The sequence below is a fragment of the Molossus molossus genome, unplaced genomic scaffold (assembly GCF_014108415.1).
Source record: "Molossus molossus isolate mMolMol1 unplaced genomic scaffold, mMolMol1.p scaffold_m16_p_9, whole genome shotgun sequence".
Taxonomy (NCBI): Eukaryota; Metazoa; Chordata; class Mammalia; order Chiroptera; family Molossidae; genus Molossus; species Molossus molossus.
In genome coordinates this window covers 86,448,911-86,467,221 of record NW_023425403.1, presented here as the reverse complement: position 1 = coordinate 86,467,221, position 18,311 = coordinate 86,448,911, and the positions used below count along the sequence as shown (strand labels likewise).

Sequence of the window (18,311 nt, the reverse complement as noted above, 5' to 3'; positions counted from 1 at the left end):
AACTAGATGAAATTAGGCTCATCTAAGGACCAGAGGAGGTAAGGAATCCTTATTGGCCTGTAGGTATTATTTCTTAAGAGACTAGTCGATGCTGACTGGAGCTGGAGGATTCAGGGATCATCAGGGCTAAGTGTAAGACTTTAGGCATGCTGAGTTCCTCAGAGAGGTTGCTAGTTTGAATTTAAGAGCATTGTTTGCCTGTTTTCTATTTCCAGAGGCTTGAGGGTGGTAAAGATAGTAACATTTTAGGCTACAAAGTGAATTCCTCTATCCCAACAGAGGAGCAAAAGGATCCCCAAGTAAGGAAAATTCTTTCTGGTAGCAGTTTAGCTATAATTGTGGCAGTAGCTTGTTTGCAGATAAAAGCTTCTCACTACCCCAAAACAAGAACACGCATTTCTTTCCTTTGTGTGTATAAAAAGGAAAAAGGATGATGAGTAACTGGAAAGTTCTAAAGCAAGAGAAGAGCATAGAGAAGTGTTCAGGTTTCGAAATGCACACATGGAAGGAGAGTCCCAATTAGGGGAATCTGTGCTTTTTCTTAGCCAAGAAATATAGGGAGATGCAATAGTGGGAAAAGCTAGGGATCTAGATCCAGCAATAGCCAATGAATCCCAGAAACCCTCAGAGCTGTCTTTTGTTCTCAGGGGATGGGGAATTGATGGTGGTGTTAATACATTTTGAGGACAAAGTCTTCCCTTCACAGGAGACAGCATGTCTTAGATAACCTCTTGAGAAGGTTAAATAGTTGCATTTTGTCTTTGGAAACTTTATGTCTGCTGTGGGCAAAGCATAGAGCAAATGAGTGTCAAAATCAGGTAAGCAGAAGATCATCTACATGCTAGATGAGGAAAGAGTTGCAGGGAAAGGTTAAATTTCACAGGTTTGCATTTAGGGTCCTAGAAAAATAACCCCTAAGGCATAGCAATAAACCCCTGAGGCTTGGCAATCTGTGTGCATTGTTGACATTTCCAAGTGAATGCAAAAAGGATTTTGAGAGTCAAGTCAAGGTGAAGGGGTGTACTGGGAAAAACAAACCAAAAAAAACCCCCCCAAAAAACAGAACCTAAATTGATGACAATGAATCAAATAATGTTGGATGGAATATAAACCAGAATGGTATTGGGGTTAGGAACTAGAGGAAACTTGCGCGTTTAACTATTTCATTGTTTGCAAGTACTGGACTAGTCACTACCCTTTGACATTGGGATTCTTTACTGTGGAGGTCAGAGTATTACAGGATATATTGATAAGGCCTTGAACCATAGGCTTCTAATTTTGGAGGGCTTCTAATTTTAGGTATGTTATAGTAATCTTGGTAGTTTCATGGAAGGGTCTATTTCTACTTCAAGAGGTTCAGTTTCCCTGGTTTGGCTTATGTTAGTGGAGTGAGCAGCCCAGAGGGAGTCAGGAATTTTAGTTAACATAGTTTATATTTAAGTGTTAAGGTTTTTTATAGGAGCAAGATAAGTCTGATGCTCAATGAGAATCTTAAAAGGGAAAAGGTACGTAGGTATAAAGTCAGGGACTTCAAGGGTGAGGCACTCAGTAGAGAAAAAAAATATTGGTATTCAGCCCTGGCCAGTCTGGCTCAATGGTTGGAGCATCGGCCCGCGGACCGGAGAGTACTGGGTTCAGTTTCCACTAAGGGCGTGCACCTTGGTTGCAGTTTGTCCCCGGCCCTGGTTGGGGTTGTGTGGGTGGCAACCACTCAGCGTATCTCTCTCCCATCAATGTTTCTCTCTCTCTTCCTCTCTCTCTCCCTCCTGCTCTGTCTGAAGATAGAGGGTGAGGATTATATATATATATAATAAAAAAATACTGGTATTCTTACAGGAGAGTAAATCTATTCCCAGATGACGACTGGGATGGTGGAGCTAAACAGAAAGCTGTGCTGTGTAGTAAGAGGTACTAGTCAGGCAAGTCATGTGGTAGATTATCATGTCCCATTGCACATATGGTTTGTGTACTCCTAGGGAGGGTGGTGGCAAAATAAAAGTTGTTTGTATCAGTTTTGTGGGCCTGATGTGGTACTTTGTTATGTCCCACAGACTAGAGGCGTAAACAAAAGAAATGTATCATTTCATATCTGTGGAGACAAGAAGTCCAACATCATGATGCTAGTTCCTTCTGAAGGCTGTGAGGGAAGATATGTTCTAGGCCTTTCTCCTTGGTTTGGAGATGGCCATCTTCTCTGTCTGTCTCTTCACATCATTTTCCCTTTATACGTGTCCTAATTTCCCCTTTTTGTAAGTACACTAGTCATGTTGGATTAGGGCCCACCCTAATACCTTATTTTAATTTGGTTACCTCTGTAAAACTCTCTCTTCAAATAAGAACTATTACATTCTGAACTATTAGGGGTTATTGATTCAACATATGAATTCTGGAGGAATAACAGTGTTAATAGTGAAATGGTTGCCCTATGTCCACTAGGAAGGTGGTGGGATGTCCATTAGTGGTAATGATTATTCCCCCTTGTACATTAAGAGTTAGTTAGTTGTTGCCTGGGCTGGTTTTGCTCAGTGGTTAGAGTGTTGGCCTGTGGACCAAAGGGTCTCAGGTTTGATTCCTGGTCAAGGATACATACCTGGGTTGCAGATTTGATCCCTGGCCCTGGTTGGGGTTGTGTGCAAGGCAACCAGTTGATGTGTCTCTCTCACATCAATGTTTCTCTCTCTCTCTCTCTCCCTCTCCCTCTCCCTCTCCCTCTCCCTCTTCCTCTTCCTTCCACTCTATCTAAAAAAAAAAAAAAAAAAAATCAATGTAAATATCCTCGGGAGAGGATTAACAAAAATATATATAAATAAATAAAAATTAAAAGAGTTAGTTGTTCCCCCCAAAAGGAAGATTTCTCTGAGGAAAGTCATTAAGAGTTGGATTTTTTTGTCTCTTGTTCACTTTTGCATTTCAAGGTTGGTTAATACCAAGTCTTATGCCCTCTTTCTTTATAATATCTATAATGATCTCTGTCTATGGAAGTTTTAGAAGGAGCAGATTGTTCTGGCTTGTTTACTTCAAATTAAAGTCTTGAGTTTGCATTGTTTTGATTTGACCTTTTCTGCAACAGGCTTCTTGTGATGTTGAACTAGTGTATATATTTGAGAGCACCTCACTAATTTACAATATGTTTTGAATAATCTCTCTAATTTCTTGTCATAGCATCAAAGGAGGTAGTGACTAAAGTGGAAAGGGTTCAGTCATTTAGAGTGAGATCACAATAGTCCTTCCAAACATTTTCCAAATTATTTCTATAGTTAGAGACAGATTAATATCTTTGTTTTCTGTGATCTTTTATCTTTGACCAATCAATTTTGGAAGGAAGACAGTAGGAATGGATTCTAAAAGTCCTTCCCCTGGCTGATTTGGCTCAGCGGTAAGAGCATCCACCCTTGGACAGAAGGTTCTTTTGTTTGAGTCCGGTCAAGGGCATGTACCTGGATTGCAGGTTAGATCCCTGGCCCCAGTCAGGGTCGTGCGGGAGGCAACCAATTGATATGTCTCTCTCACATCCATGTTTCTACCCCCCCCCCCCTACTCTCTCTAAAAAAATCAATGGAAAAATATCCTGGGATGAGGATTAACAACAACAAATTAAAAGTCCTTTCCCCTATGGTGTTAGCCTGTAGGTAAGCCTCAAGTGCTCTGATTTCTTTGAAGGTCCTCTTGAAGAGTGGACCATTTGGCTTTTCCAATAATAAAGTGGCATCTCTGAGACCCACTGGTAGTGGCACAAGTTGTTATAAATAATGGATCCCAAGAGAATATACCCCAAGGATCAGTCTGAATTGATTACTAGATTCTTCCATATATTTATGGAGGTCCAGAAAGACTTCAACAATAAAATGTAAATCTGAGTGAGATCAAGGTGTTACCAGTCAGGGACCAGCCTGTAACGTGGGTTCTTTGACTTCGTGTAGGAAAGATTTTACAACACAAGCCCAGGTGATTTTGAGAGTATGTTTATTAAGCTGGGGCCAGTGAAACAAAGGAAGAACTTAGGGTAGAAGAAACAGCAGGAGAGCGGCTGGCTGGGGCTCTGCTTTGGCTCCCTAGAAACATTATAGGAAAAAAGTGAGCCAAGATAGGGTTACTTTTAGCTCACTTGGAAGTCAGAGAATAGGGGGCCTTGGAGACAGGATTGGGGGTAAGCCCAGGACGAGTTGCTGCTGCTCACTGTTCCTGTGGTTGCAAGTTTCATGGAGACCCTTAGAGTCTAGGAGGAAGTAAAAAGTTCATGCCCGAGAAGGGGCATAGACATGCTCTAGAGCAGCAGTTCTCAACCTGTGGGTCACGACTACTTTGGGGGTCAAACGACCCTTTCACAGGGGTCACCTAAGACGATCGGAAAACACATATTTCCAATGGCGATTCATAACAGTAGCAACATTACAGTTATGAAGTAGCAACGAAAATAATTTTATGGTTGGGGTCACCACAACATGAGGAACTGTATTAAAGGGTCATGGCATTAGGAAGATGAATTTTAAAATGTTTTGATTGATTTTTTTATAGGGGGGGCAGAGAAACATCAATTGGCTGCCTCCTGCATGCCCCCTACTAGGAATCCAGTCTGTAACCCCAGGTATGTGCCTTGACTGGGAATCAAACCAGGACCTCTCAGTCCATGGAATGCTGCTCAATCCACTAAGCCACTCCAGGTGCATTTGAAATATGCTGGTGCATCACAATGAGCATATAGTGGAGTTCTGGATTATTCTTTGGTCTGTTTTACTATTATCTTGGATCTGTCTGGCTCAAATGGGGCTTTTGTTATTTGTTATCCTGATTTTATTTGTCCTGGGGTTTAGCTGACACAAATGGCATTAATTGGGTCTTTGTTCTTTATTTCCCAGACCAGAGTGATCTAAGCTATGTATTCTCTGGTTAGGGCGGGGAGTTATAAACCATTTGCTCTCAAGTGCCCTTGGTTAGGGGAGATAAGGTCTTACAATTCACCAGCTGGCTGTAAGTTGTTCAAATTTTTTGGCCTTAATTTTCTTATCTCAATTTCCCTATTCGTCTTGCCCAGGAATTTTCCCAGCTTTTACTATCCTTCCACAAAGGATTAAAGAATACCTGCCCGGGTGGGTGCTCAGGTCAATGACCTTCCTTTACAGGCTGGGAAGGGCCAATAATAAGGGTCCTTGTTGAGAGTTGGGGACAAAATAGTTTCATGGAAGTAGGCAGGGGTAAAAAGGAAGAATAGAGATTGAAGGAAAAAAAAGAGAATCCCAGAAAAAGTAGGAATCGTGGGTAGGATAAAGGGCTTGGTTTGTCACATGGTGACTTCAAGTGAGGACAGTGTCTTGAAATTGTGAACTGATGGTAAAAGGACAGTCTTTTAGAGATTTACAGTTTGAGGTAGACTGGAGATATTTTATTTTTAGTCTCCTCATACCAAGCAAAATAAGCTGACCATTGATAAGAAGAGATCTTAGGGCACCGAGACTTGAGGGTATCTTGTAAATAGACAGGCTTAGAGAAACTCTTAGTGTCCCAAATGGGCCCCTGGAGTTGTAAGTTGTCCTCTGTAAAATACTGCCACATTTTGGAGGTAATAATCTGAAATTTGACGCTAGTGGTAAAGTATATAATTGGTGAGAATTCTAAAGACCCTTGAGAAGTGGGTTGAGAGTTTTCCATAATACTAAGGTTAAACAATAGCTAGCAATAAAACCAAACCAAGAGATGGCTGTAAGCAGTTCCTTATAAAACTAAACATAATCTTCCCATAGGATCCAGCAGTCACACTACTTGGTATTTACCAAAATGAATCGAAAATATATGTCCACAAAAAAACCAGTATGTGAGTGTTTATAGCAGATTTATTCACAATTGCAAAAATTCAAAGCAAACAAAATGTCATTCAGTGTGTAAATGGATAAGTAAACTGTGGTATATCCATACAATGGAATATTATTCACTAACATAAAGAAATGAGCTATCAAGCCATGAAAAGACAAGAGGAACCTGAAATAAATATTACTAACTGAAAAAAGATGTCTTAAAACACTACATACTGCTCTGGCCAGTGTGGCTCAGTGATTAGAGTGTTGGCCTTTGCACTGAAGGATTTCAGGTCTATTCTCAGTCAAGGGCATGTACCTGAGTTGCAGATTTGAACCCCCGCCCAGGATCCCTGGCCCTGAGCGCATTTGAGAAGCAACTAATTAATGTGTCTCTCTCACATTGATGTCTCTCTCCCCCCATCTCCCAACCTCCCAGTCTCTCCAAGAAAACCAATGGGAAAAATATCCTTGGGTGAGGATTAAAAAAACAAAAACAAAAAACTACATACTATATGATTCCAACTATATGACATTCCGAAAAAGGTAAAACTACAGAAACAGTAAGATCACTGGTTCCCAGTGGATGAGGGTGAATAGGAAGGAGGAGGCATAAATAGATTGACCACAGAAGAGGTTTTTTGTTTAGTTTTATTTTAATTTTTATAAGAGTTTATTTGAGACATATGCTGGGAAGGGAGATCTCAAATTTTCCCCCAACACAGGGGATTTTTAGGGCAGTAAGACTATTCTGTAGGATACTGCAGTGGTGGATACATGACATTACATATTTTTTAAACCCCATAGAACTGTACAACAGAGTGAACCCTAATATAAACTATAGACTTTAATTAATAATATATCAGTATAAGTATTACTTGTAATAAATTCCTAGAGTAACGCAAGCTATTAATAATGGGGGAAACTTTGAGGAGGTGCAATATATGGGAGCTCCTTGTAACTTTCTGCTGGGTTTTCCAGGAAGCCTAAAACTAATCTTAAAAATAAAATCTATTCTTAAAAAAATAAAACTTAAAGGGACCTTGCAGCAACATGCAAGGTTTTAAATTTTTTCCTACAGCTCCATGACTTCAAATGAGTGGGCACTTCATTTTTCATAAATGCTGTAAGAAAAGCGAGAACACCGAAACTTTATAGGTACCGTGTAAGTACTTCATTATTCTACTAATAAACCCGTATTCCGCGAATCCTATGGACCTATGCAGTTTGCCTCATTTCCTCTCAAAATAACGCTGTGTGGGAGAAGTCAAACAATTGATAACTACTAGAACGGGAGTCCGATTTAGATTCCAAACTCAAAGTTCTACCATAACACCGAACGGGGGAGAATTAGCTAGTTTTAATTTCGTCCGCTGAAACAATGAACGGCCGATAAATCTCGCGATACTATTGGAACTACTATTCCCAACGTGCAAAGCGGCCTCGGCTCTCAGCCTATGGCTGTGAGCCTGCAGGGCCCGGCATGCCGCAGGCGCGAAAGGCCACCTGGGCCTCGTAGTCCTCCTGGACGCCCAGCGGTATCGCCAGCGCGGCGGTGGCGGCTTTCTTGGTTTCCGCCAGCGGGTTCAGCGAGGGCGAGCTGAGACCGCGAAAGGGCGTGGAGCTGGAAAAGGGTGAGTTGGCACGGTCTACGCAATAAAGGCAGGTGGCACCTTGGCACAGGGCTGAGTCAAGTAAATGGACTCGCATCGCTGTCTCTCCGGAGACACCGTTATCTTTGCGCCCGCGATAGCGGGGTGAGAAGGAGCCAGAACCTGGTCCTAGCCTAGCACCCGTTCTCGCCCTCGACACCTGCCGCCATCTCCACCATGCAGTCCCGGGAAGATGCGCCACGCTCTCGTCGCCTCGCCAGTCCCCGTGGTGGGAAAAGGCCCAAAAGGCTTCACAAGCCCACTGTTTCAGCTTTTTTCACGGGCCCGGAGGAGCTGAAGGACACGGCCCATTCTGCAGCCCTGCTGGCACAGCTCAAGTCCTTCTACGACTCTCGGCTGCTGTGTGATGTGACCATCGAGGTGGTGACGCCTGGCAGTGGGCCTGGCACAGGCCGCCTCTTCCCTTGCAACCGTAACGTGCTGGCTGCCGCATGTCCCTACTTCAAGAGCATGTTCACCGGCGGCATGTACGAGAGCCAGCAGGCGAATGTGACCATGCATGATGTGGATGCCGAGTCCTTTGAGGTGTTGGTCGAATACTGCTACACGGGTCGCGTGTCCTTGAGTGAAGCCAACGTGGAGCGCCTTTACGCCGCCTCCGACATGCTGCAGCTGGAGTACGTGCGGGAAGCCTGTGCCTCCTTCCTAGCCCGCCGCCTTGACCTGGCTAACTGCACCGCCATCTTCAAGTTCGCTGATGCCTTCGGCCATCGCAAGCTGCGATCACAGGCCCAGTCCTTCATAGCCCACAACTTCAAACAGCTTAGCCAGATGGGTCCAATTCGGGAGGAGACTCTGGCAGATCTGACGCTGGCCCAGCTGATGGCTGTCCTACGCCTGGATAGTCTAAACATAGAGCATGAGCAGACAGTGTGTCACGTTGCCATGCAGTGGTTGGAGGCGGCTCCCAAGGAGCGGGGTGCCAGTGCTGCAGAAGTCTTCAAGTGTGTCCGCTGGAGCCACTTCGCTGATGAAGATCAGGATTACCTGAAAGGGCTGCTGACCAACACCACTGTGAACAAGTACTGTCTGGACATTATTGAAGGGGCCCTACAAATGCGATATGGTGACATGTTGTATAAGTCTGTGGTGCCAAAGCCAGAGTGTAGCAGCAGCAGCAGCAGCAGCAGCAGCAGCAGCAGCAGCAGCTGCTCTGTTGCATCTGCAACAGAAAATCCGCCTCAGAGGCTGGGTGTGTGTGCCAAGGAGATGGTGATCTTCTTTGGTCACCCTAGAGATCCTTTTCTGTGCTGTGATCCATACTCCGGTGATATTTACAAAGTGCCATCACCTTTGACTTGCCTTGCTCACACTAGGACTGTAACCACCTTAGCTGTCTGTATCTCTCCAGACCATGACATCTATCTGGCTGCCCAGCCCAGGAAAGACCTCTGGGTGTATAAACCAGCCCAGAATACTTGGCAGCAACTTGCAGATCGCTTGCTCTGTCGTGAGGGCATGGATGTGGCCTACCTCAATGGCTACATTTACATCTTGGGTGGGCGAGACCCTATTACTGGACTGAAATTGAAGGAAGTGGAATGTTACAGTGTTCAGAGGAACCAGTGGGCACTGGTGGCTCCACTACCCCATTCTTTTATCTCCTTTGACCTAATGGTAATTCAGAACTATCTTTATGCTCTCAACAGTAAGCGTATGTTCTGCTATGATCCTAGCCACAATATGTGGCTGAAGTGTGTTTCTCTTAAGCGCCATGACTTTCAGGAAGCCTGTGTCTTCAATGATGAGATCTATTGTATCTGTGACATCCCAGTCATGAAGGTCTACAATCCAGTCCGAGGAGAATGGAGGCAGATTAATAATATTCCTTTGGTGTCAGAGACCAGCAACTACCGGATCATCAATCATGGCCAAAAATTGTTGCTAATCACCTCACGCACCCCACAGTGGAAAAAGAACCGGGTGACGGTATATGAATATGACATTAGTGGAGACCAGTGGATTAATATAGGTACCACATTAGGCCTCTTCCAATTTGATTCTAACTTTTTTTGCCTCTCAGCTCGTGTTTATCCTTCCTGCCTTGAGCCTGGTCAGAGTTTCCTCACTGAGGAAGAGGAGATACCAAGTGAATCTAGTACTGAATGGGATTTAGGTGGATTCAGTGAGCTGGATTCTGAGTCAGGAAGTTCAAGTTCTTTATCTGATGATGATTTGTGGGTCCAGGTAGCTCCTCAGTGAAATGTACAGGATAGCAGAATTTGTTGTAGATAAGTTGAAACATTAAGGTATTTTTACTGCTTTGGAAAGTAACTAAAAGAATTACCCTTTCCCTTTACTGGAAAAAAAAATTAATTTCAGGTTTTCTTTAAAAATGGTATTGCTTGAAATACTAATGTAATTTAATGTTAGAGAATTTAAGCACTCAAAAAAATTAACCTATTTAATAATTTACTGTTCTAAAAGTCCAATATTGATTTGATTGTTTAATACATTTATGTCTATGATAATTTTGCCTTACATTCTGTTTAGTGCCACAAGTACAGTAACTGGAATTTTAATTTTTATAACAGAAAACTGACTGTTGGATAGGGATTACTAGATATGGTTTTGAAAGTATGTATTTTTCTTCAGAACAGTGTGGTAGAGTTCCGAAACTTTAAACTAATGGGTTTTTATAAAGTGTGTTCTAACTTAAATATAGTTTGCTAAGTTTTAGTTTAGTTTCCTCTCCTTTCATGAAGAAAAGAAAAAGCATATATATTTAATGTGACCGAACAGTGATTTATAATGTGACAGAATGTAATACTGTACAGAATGGCCATAAGCTCACTGGTAGTAAAACAAAACAAAAAGAGGATTCTACTGTTTGTTTGAAAGGAAATTTCAGTTTTAAATTTGTAATGTAAAATGTGTATTTGCAAATAGTGACCAATTTTCCAACTAAAAATAATTACATTCTAGCAGTGTCACCAATCATCTACAAAACTTAAGAAAACTAAAACAAAAACAAAACCTTAGTAACTTGCTTTGTAGGTTTATGTGTTTTATCTATACTTGGTACATGCTTCATTGATTCAGAAGAATAATCCTTTTTTTTCATTGGATGTGATTGTGGAAATTTTACCCATTGTCTTAAAACGTACTGTGATTCTTAAAATATTTTGGCTCTATAGTTTTGGTGTTCATCGTAGAAGATTTGTCAGCAAGATGTGATTATTCTTTACTGTTTTGTGAGGCAATATTGGTTTTGAAAATTTGTATAAGCTAAGAACAGTATTTTATTGATGAGTAGTTATTATATCTATCAACTATAAAATCAAGTGCCAGCAAAGAACTTTAAAACTTTAAGTTTTAAGTATAGAACTGTTTTGTGTAGCTGACTGAAATATTCTGTCAGTTTTGTAAGTCACTAAATGTTATTATCAGCTTAAAGGTATTTTTGTATTAAAAGTTTACAGTTAAATAACATAAGTGGATGATGGCTTTTGGGGCCAGTAGTGGAAGTATGTTTTGTCTACAATATTTCCCTAAGCAGTGGTATATATGGTTATTTTATTAGGGTATTTGTATCTGTTCTGAGTTTCTCTGTGAATCAACTCTTCACTCTTTGTTTCTGTCACTGTATGTATGGAAAAGTCCAGACATAGAAATAAATCACATAAAACTGACATTGTTAAATACAAGAAAATATAAATGCTTACCTCTTGAGGTTTACTAAATATGATTGTCATTATTCATACACATAATAAATGACCAGATGCTTACAGTGTGTAAAATTTCCTATACCCAATTATAATTATCCTCCTAAATCTTCATTTAATAACATGTTAATTCCTCCTCAGTGTGTATTTGCTAGTGATAGAATGCTAACATCTCATACACCATGGCAAAGCACTGAGGCATGTGCTCTCACAGGTAGGAAACAGAAGTTTGAATGAAACCATCAGATGAAAATGAAGAGAGGGAGACACAGGATTTAAAAAAATATCTTCTGAGCCATTTTTTATTGGCCATTTGAAGATTTTATAGAACATTCCTGTTTAACATTTTTGGTGAAATAATATGCTTGTCATAGGAGTATGTGTTCCTTCAAAAGGTCAGATATGTTTTTATTTGCCTAAGGCTAAATTTTGTATCATTTGACATCAGGATTGTTATAAGCACTATACTTAATGCAAAGCTCTTTCTCAGCAGTTTTTTTTTTTTGGCTAACTTTTTCTTCACCAGTAACTTCTTTTGATGTTTTCTGGTTTTTCATGTTGAAATAGTACAATGTTAATTTCATCCAGACTGTTCATTTGCAGACTAAGATATGCAACCAATTTATAAAAGGCAAATTCTCCAATTTGTCATTTTCAACCTTTCAGTTAAACCTAAGCTAAATGGTAGTAATATCTCCATTTACAAAGAGGTTTTTTGGGGAAGAATTTTGGTTTTGTGATGTATTTGTGAGTTAGGGAATAGATGTTAACCATTATTTTATAGATAAGTGATTTGTATGTGATTAGTTACAAATAAAACTGGTACCAAAACCCAGACTTTCTGACTTTTTAATTCAGTGTTTCTGCTGAAAGTATACAACCCTTGCTTGTGCAGTGAATGACATAACTAGCAGTGTTGAAATCCCTTCTTGACAGAAAAGCACTCTTGTCTCAGTTTTCCAATTAATTACTGCATCTTCTAGCAAGTTCTTGATATAGTGTTGTTTACAGGACTACTGTTTATATGATTTAGAACAACGGTTCTCAACCTGTGGGTCGCGACCCCTTTAGGGGTTGAACAACCCTTTCACAGGGGTCACCTAAGACATAACAGTAGCAAAATTAAGTTATGAAGTAGCAACAAAAATAATTTTATGGTTGGGGATCACCACAACATAAGGAACTGTATTAAAGGGTCGTGGCATTAGGAAGGTTGAGAACCACTGATTTAGAAGAAAATAATCTTTTGTGTCTGTTCCCGTGGTCTGAAAAGCTCAAATAGCCCAAATTTTGGCAGATTCTTTTTAGTTCAAAGGATAAATGGCATTATGGTTTCAAAAGGATGAAGTAGAAATTAATTTAGCAGTTAGCTTGTCTATGGTTTAAAGATTGAACTTAAATTAATGTTATTATTAGATCAGAGAGTTTAATATACACAAACCAATTTAATAGTAATATAAAAATTTAATAATAAAATGGAAGATCCTGTTCACAAAAGCTACCAAACCTGAGTACAATGGAGGCAATAGGTTTTGTGCAGAATAGGGAGAAGGACCTCCTCCTTGACTCTGATGCTACCCGGGTCTACTTTATCAAACTTCCATTCCTCACATCTTTAACCTCATGGACTCAACATGGTCCTAGGCACAGGGAGAGAGAGGAACAGATGTTTTGCATAACATTCCAGCTATATCTGAGACATTTTCTCCTAGGACAACCTACCCTGTGAGGAGTCACCTATCTCTAATGGAGTTAAACTTTTACATTCTTACTTTCAAAGCTAAAATTGCTGCTTAGAACCACCGTATTTCAATCAGAAATATTCTTTTGGGAAACACTATTTGTTAATTCTGGGAACACTAGTTGAAAATGACTTTATGTAAATGTTAGGCAAAGTATTTCTTTCAAAACAGATATGTTTGTGCCTTAAAGAAAGAGAAGAGCCAGTACTCTAAGTTGTAAGCCGTATCACCTTAATTTAGATTATCTTAAGAAAATGAAATAAATTTTATTGTCCGTTGTAAATGAAAAATCCAGCAATGGCACTCACTCAGGCACAGCCTAAACTAGAATCTCAGTGTCTTCAGGGCTTTCTTTGTACAGAGAGGATATCACAGATGTTTTCTCTCACCTTATACATCAGTTAGGATGCAGATGTAGTTAGTTATATACACAGAGATTCTATAGTTGTTTTAAGAAGTTAGACTTTTCTCATATAAAAGTTCAATGCATTATGTTGGCCCTGATCTAGAAAGTCACCTGGGACCAGGCTTTCCTGTTTTCCTGTTCTGCCACCCTTACAGTGTTGTCCTAGTCCACATGGTACAAGCTTGTTCACCCTCATATTTATATTCTAGTCATCAGGGGAAGAGAAAGGGGAGGGCATGACCCCTGTAAGGGAAGTTGTGCACATTGCTTCCAGTCCTATGACATTGGTCAGATCTGAACTACATGGCCACACCTCGTTGCAAAGTTGCTTGGGAGAGGCAGTTTTTATTCTGGGTCAACATGTATACAGTTAAAATTTAGAGATTCCTAAAAAAAAAAAAAAAAAAATTCAGAGATTCCTTCTTATAGAATGGGGGAAAAAGACTATTAGGTTAAATAGCAATCTGCTGTTGTTATTTATTGATTTTTTTTTTATCCTCACCCGAGGACATTTTTCCATTTTTCTGTTCAGATAGAGTGGGAGGGAGAGAGAGGAAGAGAGAAACATTGACATGAAAGGGACACATCGAGTGGCTGCCACCCGCATGACCAACCAGGGCCGGGGACAAACCGCAACTGAGGTACTTGCCCTTAGCGGGAACTGAACCCGGGTTTCTCTGGACCACAAGTCGACACTCTAACTGCTGAGCCAAACTGGCCAGGGCTGCTATTGTTATTTAATCATGTCTCAGGCCATTGCTGTTTAACTGTCAGGCAAGATTTTATGGCAGCCAAAATGATAACATCATCCCAGGGGTTACTGCAGTTGACACAACATGGACCAGGCCTCCCACCTTGGAAAAACTTAGGGAGCCCTCTGGGCTCTTGCTGTTGCTCTGTATGGAAGAGGCAAAGGCACTTGATCTTGTTTTGACTGAACAAAGCTTCGTAGACTAATTGTGTAGTGGTACCCTAGGTCATGAGCCAAAGTCTAGTTTTGTCATTATATCATGGAATGTTCCAACTTCCTAAAAAGAAAGAAAAGAGCACTGAAAAATGGCTCTGTACAATCAATGGCACTATTAATTATCTTAAACAACAAATGTTGCTTCTGTTAAATAAATAAGAGATATCAGAATTATAGAGTAATAAAAACTGGAAATTTCTTAGAGCAAGCTAGGCTATTTAGCAACATTCTAGCATTTTCAGTGCCTGGAACATTTTTTGCTGTGTGAATTTAATCTACTCCCCCCCTCTGTTGAAACCCAGACCATTAGCCACAATAGTCTATTCAAAACTTAGTTTCTTGCACTCGCTTCGGCAGCACATATACTGAAATTGGGACGATACAGAGAAGATTAGCATGGCCCCTGCGCCAGAATGACACGCAAATTCGTGAAGCGTTCCACGTTTAAAAAAACAACTTAGTTTTGTCTTAAACTGACTTCTGGTTAATCATGTCACATTTTGTATTTGTGAAAACTTCAAAGCAGTTGCCAGAGGATATTTTCAATAAGAGCTTCTGTCAAGTATGTGATATAACTTTTATCATTATAATTTTTGTTACAAATATCCATTCTCATTTTTAAAACACACTCAAACAACTCTTGTTTTCATATAGAATCCTAACCTCTGCCTGCAAGTGAAGAGTAATATTTCTGTTTTAGTTGTGTTTCTATTCTTATGTTGATAGACTGTAAGACTCCATTTTCTGTTTTACTTCTACTAAATCTGTTATAAGTTTAAAGACAAGATTTTTACTATATACTGTGACTAGGTTCTTCTCTACATTCTGTACATACACTGCTTGTTTAGTACTACCATGGTCCCATCACTGTCTTTATTGCACTCCGTTATGGAGGGATCACATCTGTCTTTTCCACAGTTCCTAACATTGTGCCAGGCACAGCACAGGCGTTTGATGAATATTTGTTGAACAAAGAAATAAATGTATTTGGTGCTTGCTTGCATTTATATGAGAAGCCATTGCATTTAGAGCTCTCATCTTTCTGTCACTTTTCCAGCTTTGAGGGAGAGCTATTATTAAACGCTTTTCCCTGGTTGTCATAGCAACCCTCTGGCCTCCAGAGCTACAGGTTATTTCTAATGGGCATATTCTGCCAGACTACTAAACACTCAGTGTTTTCAATTATGGGATAATGATGCTATTATAAATTACATTTCTCATAGTATATATTTCTCTGTCTTTTATAAAGATGGTGGAGAATTAGAAAGTACATATGTTAAGCCAATGCAAGTTAGGGGAAATAAAGCAGTATGACACACATGTCTGTTCCCAGCCCTTTCATATTTCTTCACATTCTTTACCTTCTCATAAGCACCTGTGAATTCAAATGGGTTTTCTGTCCATGTTTTTAAGGAAGTTTTGAAAGTTAATTGCTATAAAACAAACTCTAAAGAGCTCTGTTACAGCTTAAATATTTTGTCTTTTTCTCCTCCTTGTTCATTTCTCATGTTATATCAGCAAATAATAATAGTGTTACAAAAATTGAGATTCGTTCTGAGAAGGTCAAAAATCAGGTACATCCCTCTCCTATTCCTTCCACTCACATTTTAGTGGTAGGAAGTGAGAAGGGTTTTATTAAACTGGATTAGTCATCATAAAAAACTCATTATTTTTAGTTCAATAAAACAGGGTGTATCTGGGCCATTCAACCAACCACGAAGGTAGTTTTTAAAGAGGTGTTCTTTTTTTTGTTGTTGTTCAGATAGAGCAGGAGGGAGAGAGAGGAACAGAGAGAGAGAGAGAAACATCGATGTGAAGGGACACATCGAGTGGCTGCCACCCGCACGACCAACCAGGGCCGGGGACAAACTGCAACCGAGGTATATGCCCTTAGTGGGAACCGAACCCGGGTCTCCCTGTACCGCAGGCCGACGCTCCAACCGCTGAGCCAAACCAGCCAGGGCTTTTTTTTTTTTTTTTTTTTTTTTTTTTTTTATCCTCACCCGAGGATATTTTTCCATTTTTTGTACAGATAGAGTGGGAGGGAGAGAGAGGGAGAGAGAGAGAGAGTGAGAGAAACATCGACGTGAAGGGACACATCGAGTGGCTGCCACCCGCACGACCAACCAGGGCCAGGGACAAACTGCAACCGAAGTACGTGCCCTTAGCGGGAACCAAACCCAGGTCTCTCCGGACCGCAGGCCGCAGGCCGACGCTCCAACCGCTGAGCCAAACCGGCCAGGGCACGAATGTAGTTTTTAAAAGGCAGAGTCTATAAGGGATTTTACATGTATGTTATGCTGTATTTTCTTCTGCAAGTTTTGGTTACATGTGCTAGGGAGAGTCAGGCACCATCCATGTCCAAGGTAGATCCCATAATAAATACTTCATCACACCTTTCCTCTGTACAGTTCTAATGCTATTCTCGTACAATTGTAATACCCATCAGTAAACAATTGCAGAACTTTATCTAAAACAAATTATATTGCAATTAGTTTACCTGGGCTTTGACATTATAAAAACGGTAACCACATCAATACATTCAACCATCTTCAGTAAATAATATATAACTAAGTGAAATATAAGTCAGTTAGAGAAAGACAAATACTATATGATTTCACTTATATGTGAAATCTAAAGAACAATAGAAATGAATAAACAAAATAGATAGAACAGACTGATGGCTGCCAGGGGGGAGGGAGGTCGGGACTGGGTGAAAAAGGTGAAGGGATTGAGAAGTACAGATTGATAGTTACAGAATAGTCATGGGGATGTCAAGGACAGCATAAGGAATATAGTAAATAATATTGTAATAACTATGAATGGTTCCAGGTGGGTACTGGCCATATCAGAGGAACACTTTGTAAAGTATATGATTGTCTGACCACTGTTGTACACCTGAAACTAACACAAAATAATATCGAATGTAAAAAAAATAAATTTAAAAATAAATAATATATAGTGGGGACATTGTCAGGAGGACAAAGAGAAAGATAGGGAGGAATGGTATAGTGTGTAGTGTCAAGATTGCAGATTTTGGTACCAGAACCTTTGGAGTATTTTGATTTATATATTTGTAACAACTTTATTTTAATCTTCTAGAATTTCCATTGATTTTTATTATTTTAAATAAGCACTTAAAAATTAAAATAAAAAAATGAACACTGAATATTACATAACATTAAGCCATATGTCAAACCTTTGAGACACCTAAACTTAGATATCTGCCTGTTACTGAAAATAATGCAATAGTGTCCAGTCAAGATGGCAGTGTAGGTAAACACGGTATCGCCTCGTCCCATAACCACATCAAAATTACAACTAAACTACAGAACAACCATCATTCAAAAACACCTGAAATCAAGCTGAATGGAAGTCCTCCAACTATGGAATTAAAGCAGCAGCCACATCGAGACTGGTAGGAGGGGCGGAGGTGGAGGGGCAGAGGTGGAGGGGCGGAGGTGGAGGGGCTGGTCCCACACCCACGTGTGGCGGATAAAAATCAGGAGGGACACCTTGGCTGGGAAGGTCCTCCCTAAGGAGTGAGAGGTCCCTGTTTGACACCAGGTGTCCAGCTCAGGGTTCCAGTGCCAGGAAGAGAAGTCCCCAAAACTTCTGGCTATAAAACCAGTGGGAACTGAGGCTGAGGGAGGCTGAGGCTGCTGGAGCCCTAGGCAGCTCCTCTTAAAGGGCCCACACACAGACTTACTCAGACTCACTCCCTCTAAGCTCAGAGGGAAGGCAGCTTGAGGTACCAGAGACATATGGGGAAGAACTGAGTTGTTTGGCATTGGGGTGAGGGCTGGAGAGGCAGCCTTCTCCTGGACAGACGTGCTAGTGGAGGCCTTTGTTCCTTTGGTGAACCCTTCCCCCATGGGGCAGGCAGACAGCTGCCCTTTCTGAACTCCAGCAACCTGGCTTATACTGTTTACTCTGCCCTGGTAATTCCCTGAGGCCCTGCCTTACTTAACTTTCAGGCCCACCCAAGCTGTTCCCAGTGGCTTTACTGTAGGATTGGCCTATCTTAGATCCTGCTTCAGATTTTCCTAAATTCTCTCAAACAAGCAGC

General features: G+C 40.7%; 1 protein-coding gene and 1 non-coding gene across 2 annotated transcripts; both read left to right on the top strand.

Moving 5' to 3' along the window:
* The first annotated feature begins 7,618 nt into the window (after positions 1–7,618).
* On the top strand, positions 7,619–9,715 carry KBTBD6 (kelch repeat and BTB domain containing 6). Its single transcript, XM_036250327.1, has one exon. The coding sequence runs from the start codon at positions 7,619–7,621 to the stop codon at positions 9,662–9,664; it is 2,046 nt and encodes a 681-aa protein (XP_036106220.1). The 3' UTR covers positions 9,665–9,715.
* Positions 9,716–14,583: 4,868 nt separating this feature from the next.
* Positions 14,584–14,690, top strand: LOC118623068. The gene has a single exon (XR_004958183.1). It is a non-coding gene; the product is annotated as a U6 spliceosomal RNA (small nuclear RNA).
* Positions 14,691–18,311: the final 3,621 nt, after the last annotated feature.

Excerpts from the sequence above, each read along its gene's own strand:
- KBTBD6 (XM_036250327.1), top strand. The coding sequence starts at position 7,619 with ATGCAGTCCCGGGAAGATGCGCCACGCTCTCGTCGCCTCGCCAGTCCC.